The sequence below is a fragment of the Macaca thibetana genome, chromosome 5 (assembly GCF_024542745.1).
Source record: "Macaca thibetana thibetana isolate TM-01 chromosome 5, ASM2454274v1, whole genome shotgun sequence".
Lineage (NCBI taxonomy): Eukaryota > Metazoa > Chordata > Mammalia > Primates > Cercopithecidae > Macaca > Macaca thibetana.
The window spans coordinates 35530592-35549625 of record NC_065582.1 but is presented as its reverse complement, the minus strand read 5'-3'; the positions used below and the strand labels follow the sequence as shown (position 1 = coordinate 35549625).

The window sequence follows — 19034 nt, the reverse complement described above, 5'->3', positions numbered from 1 at the left end:
AATTGTAGTAACATTTTTCTTCTAAAAAAATACATACATTGTATAGCTTTTGGCAAAGTTATGAAATACACATCCAAATGAGATTAAGATTCATTAAATGTTACATGCTTGATAACATAATCAGGTTATTTCCATCAATTATATACTGTGTACATGCATTTGTGCAAATCAAAGCAGAATGTGATATTTACGTTATTCAGTAACTTTCAAACCCTCTCCTAGTTAAACAATGTCTTTGAAACATTGAAAGTTTGATCAGTTTTGTTTTGCACCACTCTAATAATACTAAAACGAATGCTGCCATCTGTTATTTACATACAAAACCTTAGTCAAGCTCTAAAATTGCTGCTGGTTTAGACAGTGAGAAATACATGTTTTTACGCTAAAGTGGCATGAAGTTTAAATACAGAGTCAATTTGGTTTGTGACTATGGAACAGAGGGTAAACTGGCACAAATTGACAGAAAACACAGTTCTCATCAGAGATCTGTCTAATGACAACTTATTAAACTAATTACTAATAAAATGGTTTTCTCACACTTTTATTCTTGTTACTATAATCTTAGAGATAAATATTATTGATTTGTTATACGTATTAGTCTCACATTTTAAGTGGTGTATGTTTAAAATACATACATTCAGAAAATCTATACAATTAGATACAATTTTAATGGTAATTTGTCAAAGGTAGCACAAAAGATGCATTTAATATCATAATTAAAGTTTTAAAAAAGCTTTCTTGACAGCAGTATGGTAAACTATACACTTAACCGAGCTTCATGATAAAAACAACTAAAATGCATGATAAATTATATATATAATACACATATTTGCATAGATATGTATGTGTATGTATTACAACGCATTATTGAGTTGGTACAGTTGTAAGAAATCCACAGAGGACAAAACAGAAATGAAGACAGGGATCCTGAGAGGTTAGCAAGTAATTACAGCTCAATTTTGTTCCAAAGATTTCTACCACAACCTTCTATCTTACTATTCATTTCTGATAGTTGCATGGAGTGTGGAAAATAAGGTGAGAACTCACAAAAGGTGAAGAGGCTAATAGGGAAAACCAGCATAAAGCTGGACACCTAAAGGCTACATATATTCCAAATCAGTGGCCATTATTGGAAAAAAAAAAAAAAAAAAAAACACAACTGAAACTGAAGCAGAATTAGCAATGTGAACATAACTGAAATTTGCTGAAGTGTTTCAAATTGTATAGATATTAAAGAACAAAATCATGAATACAATCCTCAGATGGATGCATCATCAAAGTCACCCATATGATCACAGAAGGATTACAATCTGCAGCAACAGTGATGAGTTAAAAAGAAAAAGACTACAACTTCTAATTACAATGTTCTTCCAAAAGGTATTGGCCAAAAATCCACCAGAAACTTGACTCCTTTTTTTAACCTTGGTGTTGATTGAAAGGGAGAAAAAAACCTTATGTATTAGTTTAAGCCTGAATTTATGGTAGCTACACTATCATAGTTATACATATTTAAAACTCTTAGAAATTAAACTTAAACTAGCTTCTCCCTGATGATTCTCCAGGTGAATTGCAGAAAAGAAAGCAAATCCTCTTTTACGGGCATAAATTCAACCAAGGCTTCAAAGAATCGTCAAAGAGCTTTCAAGGATAATGAGTAGCTCATAGTCTACAAGCACTAAAATTGTAGAGAAACAAGGCACCATAAATGACAGAAAGCAACCCATAGACAACAGAACCAAACAATCAAAGACTTCAGATGCAGGAATTGTTGGACACAGAATTATTATATATGTTTAAATACATTAAAAACCCTTGGAAATAAGAGCAAGGAACAAGAGGCTATTTTTCAAAAGCAAAGAAGAGTTGAAAAAGAACTCAACAGAACTTTTGGAAATGAAAAATATAATTCCCCAGAATGAAGAGAAAGACAGATGAAAAATATAAAAAAGAGATGTAGGAGAGATCACATAGCCCAACATTTGTCTAATTGGAGTTCCAAGGAAAGATGCAAATGAATGGCGTTTAGATCAACAGCTGGCTTCTTAATGCAACAATGGGATGCCAGAAGCCAGTAGAATAATATCTTACTATGATGAGAGAAAATAACTGTGAATCTAGAATTACAAGATGAGCAAAAGTATTTTAAAAGCATGGATTAAATAACTACATTTTTTGACTACCTAAATCTGAGAGAGATTACTATATAAACCATCACTAAAGGAGATAGTTCAAGCAGAAAAAAAAAATAATAATAATAGAAGAAAGGCTGAGATGTAAGAAAGAATGGTTAGCAGAGACATCAGCAAGGATGCAGCTAAATCAACTGAAAAATACTACTAATGCCTAATTTGAAAGAATCAAAATTGTGGTCACAAAAGCATGTAAACTGAAACAGGAGCACTTGGAGATCAATAATTGCAAATCTCTTGTATTACTCAGGAAGAGAATATTGATTAATGTCGGACTTCATATATGTTAAAATAACTAGGCTAGCCACTGAAATAAGAGAAATAACTATATAACTTCAGACAGGAAAGTGGTCATTTTCAGATATGATTTTATGTGTCAAATATACAGAAAAATGTCAATCTCTAGTTTGCAAATTTGCCAGACAAAAAAAATCAAAAGACATACGCCAGTTTCAAATACATACACCAGCACTGTCAGGAAAAGCAATTTTTTTTCATTTACCATAGCGAGAAAAAGTATAATATACTTAGGGGAAATCTAACAAGAAACACGCAAGCCTGTACATTTCATTCTTTGCTATTTCTCTTTAACATGTAATGGTTTATGCACTGTAAGTCATAGTAAAAATGTCGAGCAAAGGAATAAAGTCATAGAAGAGTACATATCATGATTCTATTATCATACTTAAGTCAAGGTAAAAGTAAATGATATATTGTTTAGAAATTCAAATGCAGTGGAAAAATTATAACCAAAAATGTCAGTGATCAGTTGGGTGCAGTGGCTCATGCCTATAATCCCAGAACTTCAGGAGGCCAAGGCAAGGAGATTGCTTGAGTTCAGGAGTTTGAGGCCAGCTTGGGCAACATAGTGAGAATCTGTCTTTCTTTATGAGAAAAAAAAAAGCCAGTGATCAATACAAATTCAAGTTACTAAATATCTCTGGGACAAAAAAAGAGACACATGAAGTGATGTGTATGTTAATTGGCTCAGTTTAGATATTCCGCAATGTACATACATTTCTGAACAACAACAAAAACAAAAAAAAAAGAAAGGAGAAAAGAGATATAAAAAGGAAGGGGCACACAGAGACTTTTGAAAATTTGGAAATTCTAGTAGAGTAGTTCCCCCTTCCCTGTGGTGGATATATTCTAAGACCCCCAGTGAATGTTTGAAACTGTGGATGGTACCAAACCCTATATGTACTATGCTTTTTTCTATATATGCATACCTACAATGAAGTTTAATTTCTAAATGAGGCACAGTAAGAGATGAACAACAATGACTAATAATAAAATTGAACAATTTATTCACGTAATAAAAGTTACGTGAATGTGGTCTCTCTTGCAAAATATCATATCATACTGTATTCATCCTTCTTCTTGTGATGATATGAGATGACAAAATGCCCACATGATAAGGTAAACTGAGGTGAATGACTGTGACATAGCAGTAGGCTACTACTGAACTTCTGATGGTATGTCAGGAGGAGGATCATCATCTGCTTCAAGTGGTCCTGGATCACCGAGCCACAATGATGTCGATGGTTGGATGGCTGGATGTCAGGAACAGATGACGCTGATGGTTAGGAGTACTTGAGAGTTGCAGGTTGGTTGGTTTTGTTTTTTTTTTTTTCTTTTGCCAAAACCTTTTGGAAATCCTTGTAATAAAAGCTTGTCAGTTTTTGGCCAGGCGTGGTGGCTCACGCCTGTAATCCCAGAACTTTGGGAGGCCGAAGTGGGTGGATCATGAGGACAGGAGATGGACATCATCCGGCTAACACTGAAATCCTGTCTCCACTAAAATTACAAAAAATTATCTGGGCGTGGTGGCACACGCCTGTAGTCCCAGCTACTTGGGAAGCTGAGGCAGGAGAATCGCTTGAACCCAGGAGGCGGAGGTTGCAGTGAATCAAGATCATGCCACTGCACTCCAGCCTGGGCAACAGAGCAAGACTCCATCTCAGAAAAAAAACAAAAAACAAACAAACAAAAAAATAAGCTTGTCAGTTTTTAATCAAAGTGTTGGTACAGAAGTTATAATCCTATGATCCTATGGGTGACTTCAATGCTGCACTTTATCTGAGGATTGTATTCTATAATTTTGTCTTTTCATATCTGTGTGATTTGAAACACTTGAGAAAATTTGAGTAATGTCTACATTGTTGGTTCTGCTTTAGTCTCTTCTTTGTCTTCCCTTTCTCTGTACATGACTCAAAAAGTTCTTCCTCATTTATTAACACTTCTCAGTGGCTTTCAATATGTTCTTCTACTTCTTCATCAAGCATGTCGGCAAGCCCTTCTCCACCAACTTGTCTTGCTGTGTGAATTATTTTCCTAACTTTTCCATCAATCCCCAGGAAGCCATTAAAATCATTCATGACTTCACTCTAGAAGTTCTTCCAGCAGGCATTACAGTTTCTGGTTTTAATTCATGCATTGCAGCTTTGATGAACGTTACTGCGTCAGCAACAGTGAATGATTTCCAGCATTACATTACATCCAGATTATGGTCTGCATCAATTAATGGCTGATCAAATACCAGGCAGGTGTGTGACCCTGACAAACCAAATGATGCCTGCTCAAGGGGCTGAAGCAATGAGGTTTTATTTGGAGGTAAAAATACAACCTCAACATTTTCATTTTTATAGCAGGATGGCCAGGTGCGTTGTCTAATATTAACAGAACTTTGAATTCCAACCTTTCCTCATCCAAGTATTTTTTTTTAACTTCTGGGATGAAGCACTGGTGGAACCATTCTATAAACAAGATGTGTGTCACCCATGCTTTCTTATTATGTTGCCAGAACATGGGCAGATAATTTTTTGTTTTAGAGACCATGTGGGTTCTTCACTTTGTATGTGACACTTGATTTTATCGTATGTCCTGCAGTGTTGCCACATAGTACCAGAGTTCATCTGTCCATGTTTTATGCCCTGGTGCTTCCTTTGTACTTTTATGCATGCAGGTTCTATTGGGCATCTTCTTCCCCAAAAACTTAGTTTTATGGCAATTAGAGATTGGCTTTAGATGGTTTCCTTTCTCCTTATTCAACATTTTCAGAAATGCGGCAGCACCTTCTTTGTTGGCAGATGCAGCCTCTCCAGTAGTTTTTGTATTTTTCAGTCCAAACCTATTTCCGATTCTGTGTAACCATCTCTTACTTGCAGTAAGAGGCTTAGGGTCACTCATTTCTGGGGATTCCTTGCTGAAGCCTTCATAGAGGGCTCAATGCTTTCTGGTGCAACATGTTACTGTCAAATTGAACACGTTTTTCTATTCAGGTCTTCCACCCCCAAATTTAATGCCTTTTCCATTCTTAACTAAGCATTTACCATGCACTGTGGCCATGACTTTTGCATTGTGAGGTGCCATAGCAAAACTAGCACAATTTTTTTTTCTTTCTTCACAAGTTCACAAGTAGAATATTCATTCTTACTGTAGATCTTAGCAACCTCAGCATACAATCTTTTATCTTTTCTTATTAAATTGAGAACTTTCATCTTTCACTTCCAAAAAAAAAAATCAAAAAACACTTTACCACTTCTCTTTGGCATATCCAAATTGCCAGAATACTACACTTGTGCTTTGGGGCTATTATTAAGTTCCATAAGAGTGACATGAATATAAGTACTGCAATATGTGACTGTGGAACTGAGAATTGAGACAGCTACTGACTAATAGACAGGGAGCATGTACAGTGTGGAGACCCTGGACAAAAAGAGGATTTACTTCTGGGTGGGTCGGCGTAGGATGATGTGAGATTTCGTCACACTACTCAGAATAGTGAGAAATTTAAAACGTATGAATCGTTTATTTCTAGAGCTTCCCATTTAATATTTTTGGGCCATGGTTGACCACAGGTAGCTGAGCCTGGAGAAAGAGAAACTAAGGATAAGGGGGGACTACCGAAATGTCTGTTTCCAGAGATGGGTGGCATGTATATGGGTTTTTATTTTACTATTGTCCATTAAACAGTCTTTTTTTTTTTTTTTTTTTTTTGAGACGGAGTCTCACCACTCTGTTGCCCAGGCTGGAGTAAACAGTCTTATACATTTCAACATACCATCTGGCAGATATTTCACAGTAAAATTTTAAAACTCAATGTATACAAGTTATCTAATCAAAAAATAAAGATGTTCCTGTGAATGACCTCTTTGGACTAACTCTAGGAAGATTTTATCTGCATTTTAATGATGGACTGTAGAAGAAATAAGACCAGGTCTGGGCCATGTTAGGAGTGTGGTGGCAGAGGATCTGGATAGCCTGGGAAAATATGCCAGCTCTGTTACCCTTCTTTCTTCCTAAGCATTTTAATCTCGGCTGCTTTCCCATAACCCTCAGACACCTGGACTGCAAGAAAATTAAGACTTGGTGATGTTTACAAATGGCCCTTTTGTGAACAGACTTTCTACACCACCCTTTAATGCAACAACAGGATGAAGAGATGAAGACTTCTAGCAGGCTACCTCAGAAAGGTTGCTGACCAAAGGCTGTGTGGACCAAAAAGTCATAACACCACCCTGGATGACAGTACATTTACCTAAGGAATTTCCCTCTCTCAATTCTTCCCAGGTGCGTGCAGTATAGATTAAATAAGGCGGTTGTATGGCAACATAGACATTATTAGAAACATTCTTCTTGAAGTTTGACAACAAAGCAGATGTGTATCTACTACAGAGTCGTTAGTGAAAAAAAAAGTACGTTTGAAATAATCAATTGGTATTCATTTAAAACAGTAATGGTCTTACTGAAGCTAAATTTATTACATGCTATATTTGGAAGTAATTTCTTTACCACTGTATAGAAACCTTCGCAGCTGTTCTTTATTTTGTTGTGTTGTTGATATTCAGTAGCAAATTACAAGAATCTCTGATGAAGATTCCTTACAGCTAGACATGTTCTTATTTTGAATTCGGACTCAGTGTCAATGATCTCACTACTCTATCTCCAATTTTCCCAAATAGATGGGTAAATTGTAAGTGGAAGCTAATTTATCTTCAAAAGTTTGAAGGACAGGATAGACACTGTCTAATTTGGAAATATTAAGAATATAATTCTTAGTGAATATAAACAAATAGTCCTTGATTTCCCGCAATTTTTCATAGGCTAGTTTAAAAAATTCTTTCTTGCTTACTTTTTAAATTAGTTAGCTCTAACAATTTCTACTTTGCAAATTTTGCAGAAATAACATCAAACAGAGCAGAAAATAAAGCTATTATAGGGTAGAGAAGGATTACCTGACTTAGAGCACAGGGAAAGAACGCCATCTTCATTTCCACTAAAAATTGAATATTTCAGGCTGTCCTGAACTGAGTCAGGAGCAAAAGCTTTTACAGTCACAATAGAAGTACCTGCAAAAATTAGGTAAAGAAAGAACTCCATTAGGATTAAAAAAATTTCATGGAAACAGAAGAGAAAATACTGGTTATTTATTATTTGCCTACTATGTTTTCACTTGTTCATTCATTCAACAATAGCTTATTGTCTTCAGTGAGTCAGATCCCATGCTAGGTGCTGGGGATATACTAGCAAACAAGATAGAAAAGATCTCTGTCCTCATGGTGGTTATTAACTGGTATAACGAGACATACAATAAACCATTAAATCATACATAATCATAGAAAAGTTTTCAAGTGTGCCAGGCCCCTAGAAAGAGAAAAATAAGGTTACTTGATATAAGGTACTTCTTTTTCAGGGGAAGCACCAGACTTTAGAGAGGTCTGAGGACAGTGAAGGATAAGAAGCCATAGAAACAGCTGGAGGAAGAGGATTTTGGGATAAGGAGCCACCACCACAAAGGCTGTGGGCTAGGAAAGGGCTTGGTTGGGTAAAGTACAACAAGTAGGGGAAGAGGCAGAAGGTGGAGATGGCAGGATAAGCAAGGGTCAGATTCTTGTAAGTGCAAAGGGAAGTCATGGAAGCATTTTAAGGAGTAGAGGAAAACATGATTTACTTTTTAAAAATATCATACTAAGTGCTGTGAGAACAGAGACGAGAAGGGTAAGAATGGAGCAGAGAGGCCAATTAAGATAATACTGCAATAGTCCAAGCAGGAGACAATGACCTAGGACTGTGGGATGGGAGATGGAAAGACATGGACAGATTAAAGACATTTGACACACTGCCCCAAAACATTGGAGCTAGGAGTGGGAAAGGAAGCTATAGGAGCATAAAGAGAAGAAATATTCCCTCAACCAGCTTCTGATCTAGCTGTCGTTAAAAGCAACCCAACTAGAGAGTAACCAACAACTTAACTGCAAGACATGAATTCATTCAAGATTTGTTCAGATAGAGCAGGGGCAAAGAGATAACTTTAAGGAAGAAACAGAAATTCAGTTAGGTATAGGAATTGGAAAGACAAAAGAGAAGGAAGTCCTTTTAAGTTATGGGAACAGACTAAATACCAACATGAAAGAAGAATTAGCAAGGACTGATAGAGGCAAGAAGGCAATCCTTGTAATTAGATATAGAATCAAATAAGGCAGGAGTGGGGAATAAATTTAAATAAGAAGAATAAATACAATGTGAAGAAGGGTAAGAGAGGTAGGCAAGAGAATGGGAGAGCTTGAGAGCCAGGGAGATAAGTGTGGCTTTATGTGAAGAATCAGCTAATTTTTCTGTCAAGGGCCAGATATTAATTGTTTGAGGCTTTACAGGTTACACAGTCCTGTTGCAAATACTCAAATCTGTTATTGTAGTATGAAAGTAGTCACAGACAATGCAGAACCAAGGGAGTGTGGCTGTGTTTCAATAAAACTTTATTTACAAAAACAAGTGGATGAGCAGATCCTCGCTTTATGTGATGGGAAGCAATGAAGAAATACAAAGTTCTTGAGGTAACTGATAAACTAAGAGAAGATGCTGAGTGCCTTTAAGGCAAACTGGGTAGGGCAGCTGTCTATATGGGAAGCTCTGGGGAAAAAAGTCATCTACAGCAGCTGGAAGGGTCCCAAGGATTCATTTGGTCTCCAAGTCAGTACTTTGATGTCCTTTTAATATTTCATGTCCTTTGCTGCTCATCTATCCCAGTTGTCTATGTGTCACCCTCCTAGGATTGCCTGCCTTGTTTTGTAAAAGTATTTTTTTACTTAATCAATTTCATTTACATGAAATTTACATACAATAATCTGTACATATTTTAAATATACAGTTCTATGAATCTTGAAAATTATATACACCTGTGTAATCAGTATCATAAGCATAGAATATTTTCTATGATCAGTATCATGATCATAGCATATGTTCAACACCTCAAAATGTTTTCTTATGCCCATTTCAGTTTTCTCTCACTTTTGGCCCCAAGAAATCACCAATCTGCTTTCTATAAATTAGTTCTGCCTCTTAAATTTCATACACTTGTGAATTACACAATAACTGATTTCTTTTGCTCAGTATAATTTTTTGAGAATCAAGCATGTTATTTTATGTATAAAAATTCATGTAATTGTTATTGCACAGTAGTATTCTATTAAATGGAAAACCACAATTTCTTTTTCATTTACCTTGGGATGGGCATTTGAATTGTTTCCAGTTTTTGGCTATTATGAAAAAAACTGCTATGAACATTCATACACAAGTGTGTTTGTGGACCCATGTTTTCGCTGATCAAGGGTAAATACCTATGGTAAGTATACATTTAACTTTATAAGAAAATGCAAAACTATTTTTCCAAAGTAGTTGTATCATTTTACATTTCTGCTAACAACATATGAGAATTGCAGTTGCTCTACTAATATGGTTTGGCTTTGTATCCCCACCCAAATCTCATCTCAGATTGTAATCCTCATAATCTTCACATGTCGAGGGAGGCACCAGGTGGGAGGTGATGGGATCATGGGAGCAGTTTCCCCATGCTGTTCTTGTGATAGTGACTGAGTTCTCATGAGATCTGATGGTTTTATAAGGCAATTTTCCCTGCTCTTACTCACTGTCTCTCACCTACTGCCATGTAAGGCATGCCTCTTCCCCTTCCGCCATGATTATGTTTCCTGAGGCCTCCCCAGCCATGTAGAACTGTGAGTCAATTAAACCTCTTTCCTTTGTAAGTTACTCAGTCATGGGTAGTATCTTTATAGCAGTGTGAGAATGGACTGATACATCCACATTGACTGGTATTATCAATCTTTTAAATTGTAGCCATCTTAGTGGATATGTAGCAATATCTTACAGTGGTTTTAATTTAATTTCTCTGATGTCTAATGATATTGAGCAATTTTTCATGTGCTTATTGGCCACTTCCACCCCTCTTTTTAATTCATCTTTGGTCCTTGGCCTCCAGTTTTTACTCACCTACCATTTCTCAGAAACTTCCTCATAGTTCCACTTTTACACTGTTGGTGAAAATGTAAACTAGTACAACCACTATGGAAAACAGTGTGCAGATTCCTTAAAGAACTAAAAGCAGATCTACGATTTGATCCAGCAATCCCACCTCTGGATATCTACCCAGAGGAAAAGAAGTCATTACACAAAAAAGACACCTGCATATGCATGTTTAGGGCAGCACAATTCACAATTGCAAAAATATGGAACCAGCCCAAATGCCCACCAATCATCAAGTAGATTAAGAAAATGTGATACACACACACACACACACACACACACACACACACACACACACACACACACACATACCATAGAACACTACTCAGCCATAAAGAGGAATGGCATTCCCAGCAACCTGGATGGAACTGGAGACTACTATTCTAAGTGAAGTAACTCAGGAATGGAAAACCAAACATTCTATGTTCTCATTCATATGTGGGAGCTAAACTCTGAGGACACAAAGGCATAAAAATGATAAAATGAACTTTGCGGACTTGGGGGAAAAGATGGGGAAGTGAGGGATAAAAGACTATACAATAAGTACTATATACACTGCTTGGGTAATGGGTGCACCAAAATCTCAGAAATCACCACTAAATAACTCATTCATGTAATCAAACACCACCTGTTCCCCCAAAACCTATTGAAATAAAAATTTAAATGTAAAAGAAACAAAAAGCCAAATATGTATATATAGAAAAAATACTGTGTGTGTGTGTGTGTGTGTGTGTGTGTGTGTGTGTGTGTATATACTAAAAAATAAATGAAAGATGCTTCCTCATAGTTCCTTTACTGGCCTTAGTCCTCTGATATTAGGCCTGTAACTTATGGCATCTATTTTACACTCCCAATCTTGCAATGACTCTGCTTCTTCACTTGCTGTCATCCTGCCCCATAGGATGACACATACTGGTAAAAGTATGCACACTGTCCTTACTGGGGAGAGATGGATAGGGGGTAAGGCTATAGCAGTCTACCCTGCTGCTGGGTGCACAGTAACAGAGGCCATGTATAAGACAGTGGTAACAAGTCACAAGAGGAAAGTAAGAGGAAACATTTAAAAGGAACAGGAGCTGATATGGTGTCAGAGATGAGTATGGAGCAGGGCTCATCATCCCATATGCATTTGGGTAAAAGCAAGAAGCAGGAACAAATGAAGGGGCCAAATGGTGGAGGAGGCCAGAAAATATCTCAGATAGTCACTGTCAGCCTATTGCTGCCAGCAGGGAAAGGAGGCTTCAGGATACTGAAGATTCTGAGGTTTTCAAGAGAAGCTCAAAATTTTATATGTTTATTTTTATTTGAAATCTTTCAATTTCTAAGTGTTGGAAAACAATTTAATTTGTGGGGAAAACCCCACTATATTGGTTGAAAAAACACAGCTGCGGTGTGACTCCAGTTCTGAGTTTTCTTGTTTACCATCTCTGATAGAGAAGATAAATCTCTCCTCTTTTGTTACTAGCCCTTTTGGTACTTAGATTGTGCTATTAATTTGCCATCTAAGGACTTGTACTGAACATAGTTGAAGACTGATCTCATTTGCCTGCTTAAATTGGACTAAGTTCCATGACAGCAGAGATTTTCTTTTTTTTTTCTTTTTTCTTTTTTGATTTTTTTTTTATTTTTTATTATACTTCAAGTTCTAGGGTACATGTGCATAACGTGCAGGTTTGTTACATATGTATACTTGTGCCATGTTGGCATGCTGCACCCATCAACTCGTCAGCACCCATCAACTCGTCATTTACATCAGGTATAACTCCCAGTGCAATCCCTCTCCCCTCTCCCCTCCCCGTGATAGGCCCCGGTGTGTGATGTTCCCCTTCCCGAGTCCAAGTGATCTCATTGTTCAGTTCCCACCTATGAGTGAGAACATGCAGTGTTTGGTTTTCTGTTCTTGCAATAGTTTGCTGAGAATGATGGTTTCCAGCTGCATCCATGTCCCTACAAAGGACACAAACTCATCCTTTTTTATGGCTGCATAATATTCCATGGTGTATATGTGCCACATTTTCTTAATCCAATCTGTCACTGATGGACATTTGGGTTGATTCCAAGTCTTTGCTATTGTGAATAGTGCCGCAATAAACATACGTGTGCATGTGTCTTTATAGCAGCATGATTTATAATCCTTTGGGTATATACCCAGTAATGGGATGGCTGGGTCATATGGTACTTCTAGTTCTAGATCCTTGAGGAATCGCCATACTGTTTTCCATAATGGTTGAACTAGTTTACAATCCCACCAACAGTGTAAAAGTGTTCCTATTTCTCCACATCCTCTCCAGCACCTGTTGTTTCCTGACTTTTTAATGATCGCCATTCTAACTGGTGTAAGATGGTATCTCATTGTGGTTTTGATTTGCATTTCTCTGATGGCCAGTGATGATGAGCATTTTTTCATGTGTCTGTTGGCTGTATGAATGTCAGAGATTTTCTATATGTTTGTAGTGTACATATTTTATAACTCCGTATTAGTTTTGCTTTGAAAATGTCGTATACTTGTGTATCATATAGTATCTGGCATATTTTGCTCAGTATAATTTTTCAAGAATAAAACATGGTTTTTTTGTGTGTCAAGTTTATTTCTTTTTACGAAGTAGATGCTTAATGAATACGGGAAGAAAGGAGGTTAAAAAGGGAGACAGAGGAGAAAGGACACTGACGTTTTCTAGCATGAGAGATTACAAGAATCCTGGTCTCTGCCTACAGGATCACTGTAAGCCAACAGCAATTTTTTTAACTGATTTTTTTTTCAAATAACTCACTGCTATAATACCACATCTGATAGTGAGATTTGCAGTAGTTAGAAAAAACAAACAAAACAACAAAAAACCACCTACTCAAGATCTTTGCTGAGCCATCTCATTGAACCCTCATACACAAGTCCCAGAGACCACAGTTTGAAACCCATCTTGCTAGACGTAATAACAAAAACGACTGCTAAACAAAGCCAAATTGATATTTTTTCTGGATATGTAAAAGGATTTTACTGAAAAGAACAGAAAAAAGAAAAGGCTCTGGAACAAACAGTAGTTTTCCCTAGAATTCTTTCAATGCTTAACACTCAAAAATGCAGTGATCACTATAAATATTAAAGGAAATAAGTATGTGATATTGCCTGCAAAACTGAAACTTCAGTGAAAGCTCAGTTTAAAAAAAAGGCATAAAACAGAATTTGTTAAGGAAAAAGAGCAAGAAAACTCAACTAAATATATCACTCTCTTTACAAACATTAATGTTTAACATAAACTGTAACAAAGTTTAAAAATTATTTATCAGGATTTCCAAATGGTTATTCTTTTCAAGCCAGTTACAAAGTCATTTAGTGACAAGTAATGAATTATAATCAATCATGGTGGAATCAAGTTACTACACATATTGAGAACTCTTTGAAATTGGATTATAATCTGATGCTTATTTTATTGCATTTTGAGAGACATATTGCTAATACAAAAATGTCTTACATTTTGGTAGGAATATGCCTGTACAACAGTACAATACGTTTTATCCCCACTGCTCAAAGTTCTGTGCTTCCGGGTACAATTTATTTCCTAAACACAGGAAATTTTATTTCAACTGGCTTGTCATATAAGTCTTAAGAATGGCAGTAAGAAAAAGAAACAGCTATGCTAACAAAAGAAACAATCTTGCTGACAGCCTTTTTTTTCATGGGTTAGAATGCATATCATATGCCCAATTACAAAAGAAAACATAGTGACTGCTTACATAGAAAAGAATAAAGATGAGTACAGAACTGCAAAAAAGAGTTATACCTGGCCTCTCTCATAAAGGAACAATCCTATTTTTATTGCAAATCAAATTTTCATAATATCAAATGGAATTGTAACACAAAAGAATTTCATTCAATGAAAATACTTAAAACTAAACACTGAAGTCAGCAAGAAGCTGCAAATGTTTTATATGTTCTTCCTTTGGCAAAGTCCAAATTGGGGATTCTCTTGAAAAAAGAGAAAATAACAAAAGGGACTAGAATCCTTCTAGGCATCTGCTTACTGTGAAAATTTTAAATAAAAGTCTATCTCTGGGCATATGGATGAAACTTAATATTCATTTCACAACATCAAGGTAGAAAGGGTAAGCTATGAAAACCAACACTGTACCTTCAATTCGAACGAGTTAAGTGAGACATACAGAATAATTTACCTTTTACATTTTCAAGCTTTTATAAATTTTACTTCAAGTCTAACACCATATTTAAAAAGTATAAAACATTTAATGTTCTTGGTTTTTTCTTCTTTACAAAAATAGAGTTGTAAAACTCTGACCACTCACAGCAGCAATTTAAAAGCATAATTAGATAACAAGTAATGCTATATGACTGTAAAAATCAATAATTATAAAAATATTTAGGTAATTATGAAAACATTGTATGCATAGAAGTGCATGAGTAAATAATTCTAGAGTTTTATGTTTGTTATTCTTAAGCAATGCCACATTTTCTTATTGATGACTGACTTGAGAGAAACAGATTTTCAAACATTTGGATGATTTTGAATTATCTGTTATCACTTAAGTGTACAACCATTGAAACTAAACATGTTGCAACTACTTAAGAAAAGTCCGGAGTGATATTAGCAAGATGGCAAAATGGGAAACCCCAGACCATGCTGCGCAAAGGCACTGATTTAACAAGAACATATGTTCCAAAAAGCTTTCAAGAGAACTGCAAAACCAGTTAAGAAGTCATGGAACACCAGGCAAGCTCAAAACCAAGAACAGTCACCGTAGACATTGCATTTAATCCCCAGTGGACCCTCCCCCAAGCCAGCAACAGTGCAAATGGGAATAAACACACAACTTGCATCTTCTCCACTGGGATGGAAAGAGAAGAGTAGAATATTCATCCAACTTTATAGCTTTTGAGGGGACTGCCTGTGGAGATAGTTTCTGTGTTAACTTGGCTCAGAATACTGATGGGGAGCTAGCATACTTTGGATGCTTGAGGGTTGCTGAGAACAAAAGAGAACTCAGTGACTTACTGCAGTGTCAGAGAATGTGAAGTACTGCAGATAGATACCTGAGAGAGCAAGAGACTACAAGACCCTCAAAAAGAAACTGGCAAACCTCTCTAATTGGGTAGTCACGTACATAAGCCCAGTGAAGATTCATCTCCAGAAAAGGTTTAGGAGGCCCCCAGAAACTGTAGCCAGGCCAACTGGTGAAGATCTTCCTCTGCACAAATCCAGTCTGTAAAGACTAGAGAGGTGTTGATTTTTTTCAACTGCACAAATCACACCAAAAAAAAAAAAAAAAAAAAAAAGAAAGAAAAAAAAAGAAAAGAAGGAATATGAAGAAACAAAACATGGCTGAATCAATGGAATAAAACAAATCTCCAGGTGCTGACCTGAAGAAACAGATCTATACATTACTTAACAAAGAATTCAGGGCTGGGTGCAGTGGTTCACGCCTGTAATCCCAGCACTTCAGGAGGCCAAGGCAGGTGGATCACCTGAGGTCAGCTGTTCAAGACCAGCCTGGCCAACATGGCATAACCCTGTCTCTACCAAAAATAAAAAAAAATTAGCTGGGTGTGGTGGCAGGTGCCTGTAATCCTAGCTACTCAGGAGGCTGAGGCAGGAGAATCACTGGAACCCAGGAGGCAGAGGCTGCAGTGAGCCAAGATTACACCACTGCACTCCAGCCTGGGCAACAGAGCAAGACTCCATCACACACACACACAAAAAGAACTTAAAATAGTTATAAAGAAACTCAGTGCACTATAAGAGAACACAGACAATCAAATGAAATCAGGAAAGCTGCATGAACAAAGAGAGAATATCAATAAAGAGATAGAAACTGATTAAAAAAAAAAAAAAAAAAAAAAAAAAGAAAATCCGGACCTGAAGAATAAAATAACTGAATTGAAAAATTCACCAGAGGGATTTAACAGAAGTGTTGATCACACAGAAGAATCAGTGAACTTGAAGACAGATCATTTGGAATTATCAAGTTAGAGGAACAACAACAACAACAAAAAAAAAAAAAAAAAAAAAAAATGAAGAAAAGTGAAGAAAGCCTAAGGAACTCATGGGACATCATCAAGTGGACCAATGTATTCACTATGAAAGTTTCAGAAGGAGAAGAGGGAAACAAAGGAAAATGTATAAAGAGCTTATTTGAAGAAACAATGGCCAAAAAGTCCCCACATCTGAGAAAAAAAATAGACATCCATATTCATGATACTCAAAGAACTACACATAGGATAAATCCAAAGAAGTCTACATGAAAACACATTAAAATCCAACTGTATATGTCAAAGATAAAGAGAAAAATCTTAACAAAAAAAAAAAAAGAGAGAGAGAGAGAGAGAAAGTGACTCATCCTAAACAAGGGAGCTCCCATAAGATTAAGTGGATTTCTCAGGAGAGACAGTAGAGATCAGAAGGGAGTAGGATGATGTACTCAAAGGGTTGAAAGTAAGAAAATTGCCAACCAAGAATATCATGTCATCTAAAACTGTCCTTCATAAATGAAGGAGAGGGGACTTTCCTAGATAAACAAAAGTTGAGGGATTTCAAGTCTGCTAAACCTGCCTTACAAGATATGGGAAAGTGAGTCCTTCAAGTTGAAACAAAGGGACACTAGACAGCAAATGAAAACACAAAAAAATATATACAGCACTTGTAAAGATAAATATAATATGGCAATAGTGATGAAAAATCACTTTTATTCTAGTATAGAATTTAAAAGATAAAAGAATAAAAATATAACTACTAACTAGGTTAATGGATATGAAATATAGAAGATGTAATCTGTAACATTGATAATATAGAATGTGTTGGGGGATGTAACAGAGCAGAGTTTTTTGTATGTAATTGAGCTTGAGCTGTTATAAGCATAAAGTAAATTGCTATTAATATGTTTATAATATAAACATATTATATTTTTTATACATATACTATATAAAATATTAATTTTATATAGCCTCCATAGTAACCACAAAGAAAATATGTACAGAAGAAACACAAAAGGAAATAAAAAAAATCAAGGTATGTTGCTACAAAAAAATTAACAAAACACAAAGGAAGGTAGCAAGAAAAGAAAACAAACAAGTGAAAAATAAGATCCAACTATATGCTGTCTATTAGAGACTCACTTTACAGAGAAGAACACACGAATAGGCTGAAAGTGAAAGGATAAAAATATTCCATACAAATACTAACCAAAAGAGTGTAGGGGTGGTCATACTTTTATTAGGAAAAATTGGCTTTAAGTTAAAAACTATCATAAGATGTAAATAAGAACATTATATAATAATAAAAAGTCCATTCAACCACAATGGAATGAAACTCAAAATCATTAGCAAAAGAAAAACTAATAAATTCTCTAGTATCTGGAAATTAAACAACACATTCCTGAACTACTGGTACATCAAAAGGAAATCAAAAGAAAATTTAGAAAATATATTGAGATAAAAACAGAAACAAAACATACCAAAAATTATGGGATGCAATGATAGTCATACTAAGAGGAAAGTTAACAGTGGTAAACGCTTACATTATAAAGATGAAAGATCTCAAATTAACAATCTAACATTACAACACAAGGAACCAGAGAAAGAAAAAACTTAACTCAAAGTTAGTAGAAGGAAGGAAATAATAAACACTAAAGCAGAAATATATGAAACAATAGAAAAACAATAGAAAAAAATCAATGAAACTGTTATTTTTTCAAAAAGGTTAACAACATTGGCAAAGCCGTAGCTAGACTAATGAGACAGAGACAGAAAAAGAGAGAGAAAAAACGAATCAGAAATTAAAGAGGAGACATTACAACCAATGCCACAGAAATCCAAAGGGATCATAAGAGACTAATTTGAACAATTATACAGCAACAAATTAGATAACCTAGATGAAATGGATAAATTTCTGGAAATATATAGCCTACCAAGACTGAATCATGAATAAATAGAAAATCTCAAGAAAACTTTAATTAGTAAGATGATTGAGTCAAGCAGCAAAACCTCCCAACAAAGAAACCTCCAGGACCAGACGGCATCACTGGAGAATTCTAACAAACATTTAAAGAATTAATGCCAATTCTTCTTAAACTCTTTCAAGAAATTGAAGAAGAGAGAATACTTTGAAACTCATATTATGAGGCCAGCATTACTCTCACTCCAAAGTCAGACAAAGATACTAAAGGGAATGAAAGTTTTCTTCAGACCAATCTCCCTGATAAATATGTATGAAAAATTTATCAACAAAATACTAGCAAGTATAATTCAACAGCACATTAAAAGGATTATACACCATGACCAAGTGGGGTTTGTCCCTGGGATGCAAGAATTGTTCAACATACAAAAACAAATTAATGTGATACACCACATTAACAGAACAAAAAATAAAAATTACATGATCATCTCAGTAGATACATAAAAAGCATATAACAAAATTCAACATGCTTTCATGGTAAAAACTCAAAACAAACTAGGATTAGAAGGAAATTATTTCAACATAATAAAGGCCATATATAAAAATCCCACAGTTAACACAA

At 35.6% G+C, this 19034-nt stretch overlaps 1 protein-coding gene across 1 annotated transcript in view; it reads right to left on the bottom strand.

Annotated features, from left to right (window-relative positions):
* The window catches only part of DCHS2 (dachsous cadherin-related 2), a 269651-nt gene that overhangs the window by 32430 nt on the left and 218187 nt on the right, over positions 1 to 19034 (bottom strand). The window contains exon 14 of the mRNA XM_050791988.1: positions 7427 to 7540. Coding sequence (XP_050647945.1) covers positions 7427 to 7540 — 114 coding nt within the window. The remainder of the gene's footprint in view (positions 1 to 7426; positions 7541 to 19034) is intronic.